This window comes from Carettochelys insculpta, chromosome 1 (genome assembly GCF_033958435.1).
Source record: "Carettochelys insculpta isolate YL-2023 chromosome 1, ASM3395843v1, whole genome shotgun sequence".
Classification (NCBI taxonomy): domain Eukaryota; kingdom Metazoa; phylum Chordata; order Testudines; family Carettochelyidae; genus Carettochelys; species Carettochelys insculpta.
In genome coordinates, this window is record NC_134137.1 from 37,727,797 (window position 1) to 37,743,552 (window position 15,756).

The 15,756-nt window shown below is 38.9% G+C and overlaps 1 protein-coding gene across 8 annotated transcripts in view; it reads left to right on the plus strand.

Moving 5' to 3' along the window:
* YAP1 (Yes1 associated transcriptional regulator) overlaps window positions 1-15,756 on the plus strand; it is a 128,995-nt gene that overhangs the window by 51,295 nt on the left and 61,944 nt on the right. For 4 of the 8 annotated variants that reach the window (XM_074984567.1, XM_074984576.1, XM_074984585.1 and 1 more), the window contains exons 3-4: window positions 3,650-3,765; window positions 12,684-12,797. In XM_074984567.1, coding sequence (XP_074840668.1) covers window positions 3,650-3,765; window positions 12,684-12,797 — 230 coding nt within the window. The remainder of the gene's footprint in view (window positions 1-3,649; window positions 3,766-12,683; window positions 12,798-15,756) is intronic. The other 4 variants (XM_074984602.1, XM_074984623.1, XM_074984613.1 and 1 more) reach the window with 1 other exon arrangement.

Consider the following 15,756-nt stretch of genomic DNA (forward strand, 5'->3'; position numbering starts at 1 on the left):
TCAAATACCAGATAAACAAGAGTTTGCTCTGGTAAGAATGAAACCACTTCAGCTTCCTTTTGTACATCTGCTGCCTCCATCTTGTACTAGAGCCATACATAGTTTAACACCTTGTTCTCTCCCATTCCAGAAAATTCCATCCCAAAGTTCATTTTTTCCCCTGAGAATGGGGAAGAGGCCACCATTACTCAATTTCAATGACGGAACACTTTTCCACAGCTTGTGGAATACCAGTGTTCCACTGGAACATAGTTTGGGAACTGCTGAGTTCGGCTATAACTCTGTATACACACCCTTATTCAGAATAGCAGCAACCTTTTTTGTTTTAGCCTCTCTGTACTTCCTCATTCCTCTACCCCTAAAACTTGTGCTGGTTCATTCAGAGCTATGGAAGTCTCAGGACCTGAAGGATCATACCCAATATATGAGAAGAGATCTGGGGTGGATACGTGGTCATGTATTTACAAATTTCACTAATATTTACAGATGAAATGTACAGGCTTTCTCTGTTCTCATCTTAGGAGGCAGGGTTCTGCATACTATGCTCTTCAAATATCTAAAATATTTCTTAACAAAAGACACAGTCATCCTTTGTTTTCCCATCTTGTGAATGTTATAATGGATCTGTGTACTTTCCCTGTGAAAAGTAGGAAAAATTTATATCGCCTTCCCTGAAAGTTTCCTTTTTTCTACGGGTAGAGTGGGAAAGTCCTTATATCCAAATTATATAGAACTGGAAGAGACATTGAGAGGTAATCTAGACCAGTCCCATGCGCTCCTGGCAGGACCAAGCACCATCCTGACAGATTTTTCCATCTGTTTGCCCCGCACCTTTAAATAGCTTCCTCAACGATTGAAGTCACAACCCTGGGTTTATTATGTAGCATGAGAACTGAAAAAAAAAAAATCTCAAAATTGTCATGTACATTGTTTGTCAACTACAATTGTATTTACAACTTTGGGAAGTTGGGATGGACTACGACATTGGCTGTGCAGTGGGAAGTATTTATATGAACTTTTTATTCTATTTAATAACCTGTGAATTAACATTTTTAAAGGGCTTAGCTTTATGAAACAACTTTGGAAATATCTCGGATCGGCTGGCTGGGCTTTGGGAGTGGCTGTGTTCCTAAAACCCAGCCAGTCAATCTGAGATACTCTAGTCTGACTTGACTGGTGATAAATTTAAAATAAAATGCAACAAGACTTCAGACTCACTTTTATTATGAAATGACTTTGAAAAGGTGCTATTTAAATTTTGCCTTACTTAGAATTTGAGAACAGTGTCCCTTCTTGATATCCAAATTAACATTTGCACAGCTAGCAAATACTCTTGTTGCATGCAAATATTTTGGGTAAGCACAATTGGCACATTTTAATTGGCTTCATCATAATCTTGGCTAACATTTGAAGGAATCTCCCTCTCTATATTATATACACACATACACAATCCAGGTATGTGGCTTTCATCACTTGTCTTGTCTGGCTACATGTTGGTTTTAGGGCATTCATTGCTGTCATGTTTACATTCTTTTATATGGAAAAAGTTTTGCAGTGGGTTATGTTCTAAGATTGTGCATCCATCTTTAAGAACCTGATGTTTGTTTTTATGCATTCAGTGTAAAGAATGGATTCTTTAACTTAGGTGTAGATAATGTCTTTTGAGCTCTAGATGGTGTCGTGTAGACTTTTTAGGGAGCATGATGATTCATCTGTTCCCTTTCATCTAGTCTGGCACCCTCAGGACCTCAGTGGTCCCAAGCGAGAGATTTTGCCGGACCAGGGGAAGTTAATGCTCCCTGATCCCTGGCTGCCCCCCTACCACCACTGGCCCTTTGGGTGTGGTTCTCCAGCCATGGTTCGCCACTATAGCTGCCCGTCCTTCCCACCCCATCTTGATGCTCCAGCTCTGTGGGGCGGCCAGGGGAAGCCCACACTCTGGCCCCGATCCCCCCATTGGGCTGCCGGGGGAAGCTGGTGTTCCAGCCCCAACTCTCCAATCCTTATGAATAGCCACTCTGAATCCTAACACACCCTTGAGGTTGTGATTGACTTGTATTTTGTCTCTGCATACATTTATTTAAAGGTGTGTTTTTTCTGTCCAAAGGACAGGTTTTTTTTTTAAAATTGACTTTTGAAAACTTGAACTGTATATTGCATTCTAATAATCTGTTCTCTTTATTCTCGGTAATTGACTTCATAGAATCTATAGTAGGTAAACCTCTAGGGGAAGATTTGTCTTGTTGGTTTGTATAGTACTTAACATGGTGTCCTGATCCATGACTAGGGCTCCTAGGCATCATGGTACATGTTGAACTCTGTAGTCTGGCACTCTCTCGTCTCGCAACATCTGTAATCCAGCATGATTTTAGTTCGCTGGACGATCGCTTATGGGTAAGGCCAAGTTTCCTGTGGTCCCATAAAATTTGTTTACAGCCACCAGTCCTGGCTTTCAGTGTTCTTTGTTGTTGTTTAGCTGTAATTTACCCCTCAATGCCTTCGAAGAGCCCAGTAAGGAGTGGCAGTGTTGGTAGTATTGCTAGACCAGGGGTACGCAGCCTTCAGGCCAGAATCCAGCCCGTGGAGCCTTTTTATCTGGCCTGTGCCACTGGCAGTGCCACCATTTTTCCAGCACGGCTCATGCTGGTTCCGGGTTTGGCAGCAGCTCTGGTGAATCACTGGGGGTGGGATGTAGGGTGCCTATAATTGCAGTTGGTGGGGGTGTGTTTGAAGCCTGGAGGTTGGGGGGGCGGGCTCAGGGCTATTTTGTGTGTCGGCCCCTGGAATGTGTAAAAAATTGTCATTGGGCCCTCAATGAAAAAAGGTTGGACACCCCTGCTCTAGATAGTATCCATCTCTGGGGTGGTTTCCAAAGTGACTTGTAGATCTCTCGCTCTCTGCAGAGCACTTGATGGTGGTCTGCAGGAAGCCATCTCATCACATAGATGTGGTTCCTTCCTCACTGAATTCCTGAGTTCCTCAATAAACTCAAGAGCAGCTACAAAAATTTTTCTTAGTTTTAGTTTTCCAAGAATACAGTTGCTATGGTTCCCAAAGTGATGTTGTGCAGTTGTGAATGGGAGGGAAAATGGTTCTCATGACAGTGTCTTTCAAAATATGGTCCATGTTCTTTTTAAAAAAAATGAGAAGTTCCCCAATTACTTAGCATTCTGACAGACTGATCAAGACCATACATTCTAATGATATGCTGAAGCTGATTAATAGACCGTGCTTGGGGAACTGATATTGTACTGAGTTACTTGATTATTTATGAGATTAGAGACAGAATTTGAAGTCATGTCTAAACATAAGTAATAAAGTAGAAAGGGAAAAAATATGTAGTTAGTTTGAACACATACTTTAAAACACAAGGAGCCAGATTCTGATATCCTTACATCAAGTATTTCCTTTCACCACCACTTTTCACAATAAGATCAATGAGACTGTTTCTGGAGAAAATGGTACTGACTAGAAAAAGGGTTTCAGAATGTGGCCTATAGTTAGCCAAGGGCAACATGGTTGAAGAAGATTTTTTGCTAATGGTTTTGAATTATGCTGTGCTGTGTGATTTTTCTAATCTCTTATTTAGACTTTGTCTAGCACAACATTATAAATAACAAGACTCTAACTCTCTTTTGTTTTGTCTCAGTCACATTGATCAAACAACAACATGGCAGGACCCTCGAAAGGCGATACTTTCCCAAATGAATGTTACAGCTCCCACCAGTCCTCCAGTGCAACAGAGCATAATGAATTCAGCATCAGGTAAGCAAAAATATATAAATATATTTCCAAGAAAGGCATTACAAATGCATATCTTTTTGGCAGAATTTCGACTTCAAAGTATAATTCCTCTCATGTCCATGTTTCTACTAGTATCTTTCCACTAAATTAGAAACATTGTTTTTCTTTCACTTTAAGAATGTAAATGCATAAATCTTGATGCCTTAAGGATATGGCTGATATGAGCTGAAGAGAATGAATTTGTGACATCAGCACAAGTATAATTTAACTGTTGTTAGAATTCGCCATTTTAGAAAGCATAACATTTTCGGAGACGGGTTCTGTTTTAATTTCTTCCATCTCCAACATTCTGCTTGAGATGAAAAGCAGAATCCAAGTAAACTAAATTTCCATACTCAATAATAAATATATTGTTTATTTTCTTTTTTCTTCTTGGAGGTATGCTTGCACATATCCTCCTGACTTTTTGAATTTTGTTTTCATCACCCTGCTATTTCTCTCACGTCTGTTTTTGAAAATCTGCTCTTCACAAAATAAATAAATAGATAAATAAGTAAATAAATAAATAAAAGCACTTTTGACAGAGGAAATCCAATGTGTTCCTTCTTCCTCTTCCGGTCCTAAGGTCCTTTTGTCACAGTGACCTGATGGAGAACTGGTTTTGAGTTCTCCTGGAGCTTATCAACACAACTTTTTCTTATCAACACAACTTTTTCACCTTGTTTGTGGGACATCATTAGAGATCAGAGCCCAGTTCCATGGGCTGAAGTTCACTTTTACAAGTGCCCCCTGGCCATACCATTGTAGAGAGCAAGAAAATCTTGGTTCCCTTGCTTGTTTGTGACAACTGGTGTGGTTTTCCTCATGTTTTGTCTGCTCCTTCCTCTGAGTCTGTCTGTTTTGTCTGTCTCTCTTTCATCTCTATTTCCTCAAGATCATCCTTGCACCTTTTTGGCCCTCTGCAAGACCGTTGTGATCATCTAGTCTGACAGCACATTAAATAGACCACACATAATTCCTAGAGTGTATCTCTTAGAAAAAAAATCCAGGCTTGATTTAAAAATTTTCAGTGGTGGAAACTTCACCAGAGCCCATGGTAAAATGTTCCAGTGGTTATTTACAGTCACTGTTTATATACCTTATTTTTAGTTAGAATTTGTCTAACCTCATTGGATCACGTTTTTCTTTTACCCTGTATTAAATATATGTTCCTCAGGCAGGTATTTATAGACTGTAGTCAGATCACCCATTAACCTTCTTTTTGTTACACTAGATAAGTTGAGCTCTTTGAGATTATCCCAGTAAGATATGTTCTCTAGTCCAGGGGTGGCCAACCTTTTTTTATTGGGGGTCACATGGCAATTCTTTTACGTGTTCTAGGGGCCTAACACAAGGTAGCTCCAAACCTTCCCCTACCTCCAGGCTTAAAGCACGGACGCCCGGCCTCCAGGCTTAATCTTTCTCAGCCCCAAACCCAGGATTAACGTATTTCAGACAATGACCTCTGCACCACTGCTCCTTTGGGTGGCTGCCACCACTTCCTCAGCACAGCTCCCCCTCCACCCCCCCGCTATACTACTCCCTTCCCTACCTGCAGTGCAGGCAGCTCCCTGCCCTGATGTGCTGAAATAATGGAAATAAATTTAATTGGCTTAATGGCTGGATCCCTCCTGCCAGCCGTTAAACCAATTAAATTTAATTCCATTATTTCAGCAGGGCAGGGAGCTGGTGGAGGAGTCAGCGGCAGCAGCATCCAGAGCTGCAGGTGGCCAACCCACTGCCGCACACACACTTTGCTGGCTTGGATAAAATGGTACTGCTGCCAGCTTTGTGGGCCGTATCAGAAGGCTTCTTGGGCTGGATTCTGGCATGTTGGCCACTCCGGTTCTAGTGCTTTAATCATTCTCACACCTATTCCCTGAACCTTGTCCAGTTTATCATATCCTTGAATTGTGGTTATCAGAATTGCATATCTATTCCAGCAGCAGTTACACCACTGCTAAATAGAGGTAAAACATTCAGTCTTCTGCTGGAGAGTCTCCTATCTAGATGAGCTTGCATCTGATTCTCTGCTGAAACAAGCTTGTCTGTTTTTATGCTGCTACTAACAGGCAACAGACAGCAACAAAACATCTGACTATTGGAGGTGAGACAAGTCAAGCCATTGTCATGGCTTACTGCCAGCTAGGCAATAGGATGCGATAGCAGTGTGGGTTCAGGCAGAGTACCTCATCTCCGAAATAAGCAAAGAGATCTTGGAAGGATTTAAGATGGTCATGGCTGAATGCAGTTAAAGTTACAGGGTTTCTGTTCTTGGAAAAGATAATCTAACTGAGCCATAACTTTTCCATTAATGTAGAGAATGTGTGATAGGAAAGTTACAGACCTGATTGTCCTGCAGGAGTCTTTCTCCAGAGACTTAAGAGGGATAGGGAATGGGAGAAATGAAGCCTTCCCACTATCATATCCCTGACTGACTTATCTGTTTTATACCAGAGAGCTAAATTTTCACTGCCAAACCATGCTGTTCTTTATTCTAATAGGTCTTTAAAACTTTCATCTCACTTTATTTCAGAGATTGAGAAGAAGAAAGTTTTTTTTTCTGTTCAGTGCACTGGCATTCAGTGCAGATTTAGAATAAACTTTAAAATTTACCTTTCTCTTTCTAACCTCCCACCCCACCCCACCCCACTCCATCTCTACCATGACAAGTATTAGCAAAAATTGTTTTAAACTCAATATTTGCCCTGGCCTCTCAGTAATCTATAAAGTCTCTAATGTAGGCAGTCTGTAAACACTCTTAAACACTTAAAGAAAAATGGTGAAAATTCAAAGCCAACAAGCAGAACGCTGATTAGTAACCAAAGGAAATGAGCCAGGGACATTCACAAGTGAATCTTAGTGTAGAGGAAAACAAAAATAGATATGTGAGTGATGGTGTGTTGTACTCTGGGCAAATAACCTTGTTTTAATGCAAGTCCTTAAATTATCATGACTTCGTCTGTTGTGGGGTTTTTTGGTTTTTTGTTGTTTTTTTTAATTGACCTACAATGCAAAAAACACAATCTAATGAATTCTGCATCTAAAATCTGATTTTTGTTCAGCAGTGCAAAGATACTAAAATTATAGGGCATCTTCTGACACTTTAAGGACTAACAAATTTATTTGCAGGTACACCTTCGTGGGCTGCAACCCACTTTGTCAGATGCAGCCTACAAAAGCTTATATCCTAATAAATTTGTTAGTATTTAAATGCCCTAGGACTTCTCCGTTGTTTTTTCTGAAACAGACTATCATGCCTACCCGTTTGAAACTTGTCACTATGTAAAAATTAACAGTTTTCTGTATATTATCAAAAAAGATTGTCTGGTCTAACTTGGGCTTAGAAAATGAGATGCCAGGTAAATATCCCAGCTCAAATTTTTTTTTATTTAACCTTTTTAAATCACTTGGAGAGTTGATAATTCCAAAATTTTCTTGTGTTTTAACAAAAGTACATTGTGAGAGAATTGAATTCTAGGATGATATTCGTTGTGTATGGATGCTACTACTTGTAGGCCAGTTTGACTTGTTTAATGTGGCTAATGTTTTAAAATAGTGACAAAAGTTACTTTTTTTAAATTGAAGCTTTCATGTTTTGTCTCATGTATATAGTTTTGATACTTCGTGAGTTTGAAAATTAATGCTTTCCTAAATGTCTGGCTAAAGATTGTGGGAAATTAAAGGATGAAATGAGCAACAGTTAAGTATCTTCCAGTGGGGAGAGGTGGACAAGTACACTTCACAGAACAATGGGCCCTCCTCTTTTTGTTTGTCTTTTGTTTTTGCTACCGTAATATATTTACTGTAACTAGTAGTAATGATCTTAAAAGTTTTCTTTAAAAACACCTAATTTAAATAATCTTCAGGAGTTGCATTATAAGGATGGAAAGTAAAGTTTATTGATGCCTGGATGCCAGAATTTTTGGGATTTGCTGGCAGTGAAATGTGATATAATGCTGCTTATTCCAGAAATCTTAACATGCTTCAGAAGATGGTTAGGCAGATGGCTGCACTCTTCCTGGTTTGAATTTGCTCCAAGTAACCTGCATAAGTGTCTTGAATCATACAGTGAGGAAGGGATGCTGTATGTATTGTATGCAGTTTATCCTATTTAATTTCCTATTAACCAGGGACTTGCGGAGAGTGTGAATTTTAACTACCTTACCTTGAGTGTTTCTGTTCTTTTTTGGGCTATGTCTACAGTGTCAGGTTTTTCAGAAATAACTCATTTCAATGTTCTAACATCAAAATAAGGTATTTCTGAAAAGAGCATTCACACTGCAAAAGCATTTTGAAACTGAATGTTCACATTAGAAGGCCCAATTTTTGAAATAAGAGCAATGATGGGATGTCTCCGTGAAGGCCAATTAAGTTATCATGACCTCTGTTTAGTACCCACTGAGCGAATTTCAAAATTGAAAGGGAGCCAGCAAAAGTCATTTGTTTTGGTGATTACTATTTTGAGTTAGATGCCCTGATATTCCAGAATAATAAGTTTTTTGCAGTGTGGGTACCAGGGATTTTTTTAATGGAAAAAAGGAGATCGCCCCCACAAAAAAAGTGTCAACAAAAACCCATAGTTTCAAGTTTACTTTTTTTGCTATACTGCTCCTGATATTGTGTACACTGCTTTTGTAAACATATGGTACTAGTTTTGCTTAGGAAGCTTAAGAACAAAAGGTGTAAGAATTAATCATACATTGGACTTCATTTATTTAGTAGTATGTCTCTAATTTTGGGAACTTGTCATAAAATTTAGCCATGGAAGGTTTACAACTCTGAGAGTCTCAAGATTGCAAATTGATATTTACAAAGTAGAAGAGGAGAGGGATGAAAGGCTACTGCAATATATTTTGCTTTTTTCTTATGTAACTATGAAGATTAAGGATGTGCAAACATTATTTCACATGTTCTCATCTTCCTGTGTAGTGCTGGAAGTCTTGATGGATTTAGATAATTTGGTATTACAGAGCATGTAAAAGGTCTTGCTTGACAGCATCACATGGTTGACTGGCTGATGATTATAGACCATTGTAAGGAGAAGGTTTTTCACTGTTGCCCTTGTGAATTTCTCAGAAATTTTTATTTAAAAATTAATCTTCAGGTTGTTTTCTTATACCACTATTTGTGTTAGCTGACTTTTACTGCTAGTGTTCAGATACTGTGTGTGTTTCTCTATTTCGGATTAAGACTTTTCAAGATTTGTTCACTATACATTAATGAAGCTTGTTTGAGATATCTTCTGTCTTCTTTTCTGCTGCTTCTTTTGTATGGCAACTGTATATTCTGTGTTTGGTTTATGCCTTCAGTTTTTCCTGGAAGGGACAGAATCTTCAAAAAAAAAAAAAAAAACAAAAAAAAACTTTGAAATATCATGTATTCACAAAAAAATATAGCATGGTATATTTAGTTCTTCACTTTATCAGTACGCTCTGAAAAGGAATTGGAATTCAGTTTATGAGAATTTTGTCCAGGTACTGTCAAAGTTAACAAAGATTGGTTGAACAAGGAGAATGCTTATTGCCATTGTGGCAGGATGTGGTTTACGCTGGGAAGGTGTTTGTGATCAAACTTTTTACATTGGATAAGGCAGTCTTTGAAATTGCCAATATCTAAATCTGAAAAAGCCATACAGGGCAGTTATGACTGAGAATTTTAAAAGCACTCAGCATTCGCTTCTCTCTGCTCCCATTGCAGTCAATGGGACTGTAATTACACTTGACACCTTCAGCTCTTCCATCTGCACTCAAGTGTACGTATTTGCAGCTCTCTCTCTTCTCCACCCAGTGGGTGACTCAGTACTGCCTCTACTATTGCTCAATCAGCTGCAGGATGAAAGTGAACGTTTTGTTTTGTTTTGTTTCGTGGATGTTCAGAGAACCAAACAGCAATGAAAGCCAACAGAACTCAGGTCAGTTTTTGCTCTGCAATATGGTAAACCTATGAGCAACAGTAGAGGTATGGGAGCTCCTAGGCTGGAGACAAAAGCCAATAGCAGGTGGTCTTAGCAACACTTTTTTTAATGGAAGTGTAGTTTCTGCAAAAGTTGATGGTGTTTTGCAAGTGAGCAAATACATTTTTTCCCAAATCCTATTCACATCAATCTTGTTAATCTAGAAAAGAAATTCTGCTTGTGGTTCCCTTGGTCTGGAAGTAATGGCCTGATTTTTCACCCTCTTGTCCAGACAGATATATTGACTGCTCATCTGTTGGAGTTTTGCTTCTAAGGCGTCTTAATCCTCTGAATGATCTGCTGCCAAAACACCTGAGTGCATTAGAACATTTGCTTTCTGTCCAGTAGAACGTGGACTTCTCTGATCTTCATCATAGTTGTCTGAATTTGAATCTAGTTTGGTTGGTTTACTGCCAGCTGCCATGTCCTGGTTCAGGGGCTACAGAATAGGTGAGACCTTCCTTTTCTAGAATCTGGTCATGGGGCATGAATTAACAGGTAACTCAGGTGGAGAAAGAAGGCCAAGACTATAACAGTTTTAAAAAAAAGAAAAGAATGAGATGTCTATCAGTGGCTACTACCCGTGATGGAAATGGATGGTGCCTATAGCCTCTGTTTGCAAGAAGCTGGGAATCGGTGACATGGGATGGATCACTTCAAGATTGTCTGTTCTGTTCATTCCATCTGGGACACATGGTATTGGCCATTGTTAGAAGATGGGATATTGGGCTAGGTGGACATTTGGTCTGACTCAGCATGGCTGTTTTTATGGTCTTAGATATGGGGGGTGCAAGGCTGGTTCAATAGCCATGGTGCTAGTCTGGAACTAGAGACCTGTTTTCAGTTCTCTGCCCTGCTGCAGGCTTCCTGCGTTACTTAGAGTCAGAGGTGAAATTGTTTGCCCAGTCATACGGGTTAATTATTTGGGCTTCAGAATTTGGTGTACAAATCCCATTAATGGTAGACCTTGGTCTTTTCACATCTCTGAACAATTCTTGGAAGTGGCACACCCTCACCAGTAGCTCATTAGGAAGCCTGAGTACCTTTTGTATGTATTATATAGTTACTTGATTTACAAGTTTAACATGTACGGCTAGAAGCTGAGGTCAGTGTGTTCAGGACAGGTTTTTTTTTTTGAGAAGAGACAGTCTTTGAGCCATAGCGACTGTGGTGGAACAGTCCACCTTCTGTTGAGAGAAGGAGAGCACTGCAAATCTGCTCATATCTGCAGGCTGTATTCATGGGTTGCAGAGGGATCTGAATCTAAATTTTGTATCTAAAAACCTGCAAAACTGTGGATGTCCAGGAGGTGTTTTACAGAGAGGGATGTGCAGAGGAGCCAGTTGTCACCTGAATGGAGGAGTTGGGGGAAAAACATGATATAAGTGGAAGGTATTTTGTTTGGGGACTGTTCCGATGTATTTGAACTGCACCTAACAGGCCTGATGCTGATTGAGGCCTCTGAAGGCAAATAAATATTTACTCTTTAAAAATTCTCAAGAACAGACTTCTTAAGATTAAGCAAAAAATCTCTCTCTTCCCACAACTGTAACTTGAAAACAAAATGATAGAGAAAGGTTATTCCAGGGTTAAACTGATAAAATAGATACTGTTCGTTTTTTGTGATTTCACCTATTTGAATGGTAAGTTTAGAGTGATTGTGTGTCATGTCTGTACTATGCAGGACTACTAAAAATTTAGCTAAACACGTATGACCCAACCTTTGCAGATTGTTGTTACTGATATTTTGTTGTATCTTATGTTGAAGAGGAGGGGACAAAGAGGTTGAGTCCTGATGGCGATGGGAGGAAGCGCTGTTCACTTTTATCTGTCGTCTTGAAATTTGTGGCACAGGCCCCAAGACCATTGTGTAGGCCCCTTTTTTATTGTTTAAATCCGAATAAGTATAGATGATGTTTTCAAATATCTAAATCACTTATAGACATCCAAAAAGGCCTACCCTCAGTCAAATAAATTTGTTCAAATATGCAGCAAATACTTTATAAAGGCAGAAGACACAATCCCACCTCAAAGATCTTATAATCTGGCTAAAGAAAATACAGGTAATGATGATGAGGGTGCAGGGAGGACATGGCAACCAGTAGCATTCAGGAGCAGTATTCTAGTGGCAATTCTACACCTTGTGTCCTTTCATTTGGTAGCTGAAGGGCTAGAGAAGATCTTCAGGTTTCTTCATTCAGAGACAGCCTCTGGATTTTGCTGCGGGGGAGATTTTGGAATGACTTGCAGAGGCCTATCTGCTGGGAGTAGGTTATAACATGACCTTTGCTATTTCCCTCAGCCTCTGCCTGCTGCTTTTTTATTTGCTCTTTCTCCAGTTTCTCATCACTTTTTCTCTCCCTCCCTGCACTGTCATACCTTGCATCTGCTGGTCCCAGAGCTCTTTTGCAGTGGAGGTGGGTGATTTGGGTAAATGTTGCTCTGCTCCTTATGTTGGAGGAACAGCAAAATAGAACTTCAGAAGAATTTGTTTCATGCTGCCGCTGGGCTCTGCTTACCAAAGAGACTTAGACCATTAGAGAGACTTTACTCTGGTACAGTTTCAGTGCTCATACTGGTTTCATTCTGGCAGGCTTGACTTATTGCTGGTTTTGTATTCTAAAATTTCTTTACCCTTAATGCACCCTAGCAAAGGAATCCTTGCCAAAACCTATTAAAAACACCAAAGCTATAAAATCAAATTCTAGATTTTTAATAAAATGACAGAAATTATTTATAATCTCATATGTGTGATTTTTCTCATCCCCCTTCCCGTTTATCTGCCCTCCTCCCACAACTGCTAGACATGAGCTTGAAACTATTGTTTCATGTATTGTTTTACATGTACAATGTTGGGAATTTTTTTTTTTATTTTTATTTTAGAGCTATTTTTGAGCTGGAGCAAACAAGAGCCTACTATGAATTCCTTCCTTCTATATTGCAGGCCCACTCCCTGATGGATGGGAACAAGCTATGACCCAGGATGGAGAAATTTACTACATAAACCATAAGAACAAGACTACATCTTGGCTAGACCCAAGGCTTGACCCACGCTTTGGTAAAAGTTCATCTCACTTAAGAATTTTTTTATTTACTTTAGTTTCCGTTCACATTAGAAATTTTTATTTTGCAAGCTCACTTTGGCATATTTCAGCAGTAAGATAAAATATTTTGAGTTGACTCACATGTGCCCTAATTGCATCCTTTAAAAATAAGTATAAATTCCTATTATCTCTATCATCTAAACCTTTGATGCCAGGGATGAGGATTTTACAGTTGCTTCATAGGGCTTCCAACTTTTAGTGGCATTCAGGAATTACTTAACCATGGTAAAGCAGTTGTTCCAATTTCTCTCTTCCCCCACAATATAACATCTATACCAGATAAAATGATGCTTCTAAAAGAAATATTTACCTTCCTTTATGATATCCTAAAGAGCTCATTATTTAATAATAATAATCATGCTGTCAAAATCCATTTGAATCACACACCAGCTTATAATTCCAGCTTGCTACAGTGATGATCATGAGAAAGCTTTTTGGTTTTAGTGTAGAGAGAAATGAGAGATACTGTTGCATTGAAACATGGACAATATTGTTACTAGTTAAGTGGAAATAGAATTATTATTTTTAAATTAGAGGAGTTAATTTTCCACATTTTTTTGTATTTTTAATTTGCAGGCATACAATAAGAGAATGTTACAAACTTGGCAATGATGCAGTGGTGTTCAACTTTTTTGATTGTATACCACCTTCCAAATAATGTAGTTTTGCTTACCTTCATCTGAAATGGGGTCATAAAAATATACCATTGAAAATGGGGTGTGGGGCTAGAGGGAGAACGTATATGTGTCGTCAACCATTACAGAATTTTTCCTATGTACCTCCTGATGTGATGTTGTGTACCCCAATTTGAAAACCACTGCAATAATGGGATATACCTACAGAGTAAAGTGGATTCAGGAGATCGTAGATCTATTTAGATGCATCATACAAATGGTTGTTGATCTGTACAGAATTTAAATAATTTTTCAGGTCACGTTTTAGTATGAAGGTGTATCTTGTATTTTTGTTTCCTGTACAAAGTCATGGTACTTTATGAAGAGTTGGCAGATTTTAATAGTTGCATCAGCTTTTCCTTGATTTGTTATCCAAATAATTTTTTACTTTCAGCTCCTAATGTGATATCCTCTTGAGTGGATTTCTGAGGTATTTTTTCAGGGCTATGAAAAACCTGTATTAAAAAAAGAGAGGTCATCATTGTGGTTTTTAAGCGTTAGTCTTAAACTTGGTGCAACTAAATGAAAACAGTGTGCAGATCACTGAGTAGGTCAGGCAGAGGGAATACAAAGCCTTTGAAGCTTTACAGGGGTTGACCCAACAACAACTGTGGGCCCCATTTGGGAGAGTTATTAACTCTATGCATGCCATATAAACACTATAGTGGAAAACTTATACGCAGCATTTCCATTTTAAAATTCCTGTTAGAAATGTTGGTTTTTTTCAGATGTTTAGTCCTAAATGTTTAACGATAAACATCCATCTCTTCTTACAAACCCCGCAGAATTATCACAATTTGTTTATAAGCTGTAAACAGGTTGGACCACTGTGCAACTTGTCATGGGTGGAGATATATGGGAGTCTGTCATCTTTGGCAGATATCCTTATTGCCCTTAATGCTAGCTGCCAGAGTCCTGTTTGTGTTGCAAAAGCAGTGTTAGTCATTTGAACTTCAGAATCTGCTTAATGTATGACTAAGGCTCTGTGGTTTAAACAGGAAGTAAAGTCATTTAGAAAAATAGTGTTGCCTTTTACAATGAAATGAGAGATGCCAATTATGTTTACTTAACTAATCGCACAGGAAATGTATTTTGCTCTTTTTTCCATGTATTGCTTTATAGTCATGAATTTATAAGAGCTTGGGTCAGCCAGCTAGAATTAAGAGAAAAAAATGTTTAGGTAAGATGCATTTGATTTCTAAGGACTAATTTCAGTATTATATCAATAGAAAGGTGGGAACTACTTGTCTTGAGCATATGGAAGTACCATAAAATGTTACGGCTGTGGCAATTACACTGAAAGGGGGTAGAAATGTCTAATAGATTGCATAAGGATTTCTGGCTGCATAGTTTCCCTTTTTGGGCCCACTTTGTGTGTGTGTATCCCAGACAGGATTGAGTACTTGCCAAGGCTTTTTATTTTGTGGTTGGACTTTTAATCTGTTCCAGATCTTTTCAGTCAAAGAGCTCAAGTGTAACTGAAGGGGGCAGGAAAGGGGGAGGGGGAGAAAAACATGTGAGTTCCTCTGATCTAGAGTGAGGGCAAATAGAGAGAGGCTGCTAGCTGCTGTTGAGCTTGAAGGAGTTTTCCTTGAAATGTGAAGTTGTATACATTCTAGTGCAGTTTACATTTTTTATCATTTATGCCAAGAAAGTATAAAATCTTATTGCTGTTCCTTTTTCTGATATGACCTCCTCCAGGCCACTCCAGTAGAGTATGTACTATTAGAGAGGCAAGGTGTGTGAGGTAATGGCTTTTATTGAACCAGCTTCAATTAGAGAGAGACAAGTTTAGAGCTTACACAGAGCGCTTCCTCAGGTCATAGTCCTGTTGACAGATTTAATTTAGTATGCCTGATGTTTATTTTACTTTCTCATGTGCCGATCTTCAGTAAATTTGGGAGCTGATCTGATTGATCAAATGTGATTGATTCAAAAGCTTGCCTTTCAGTGATTTAGTAGGAGTTGAAAATTGTGTTTTATTTCTGAGACCTGCCATACAGGTTGGTAGCCTAACTCTTTCCACCTGGGGCTGGGTTTCCATTGGCTGTTTGAATATTAGGATTTGAAACAAGCTACGTTAGATGGATTCATCTTCAGATCTCTACGTATAAGGGGACATTTCACTGAAACAATTTTCTGTTGATGTTACTGATTTACCAAAAAAAGTAAAGAGCCATTCAGTTAACTTTCTTGATGTTGCCTCTGCAGATCCCTCACCATATGAGCTGTGGAACAC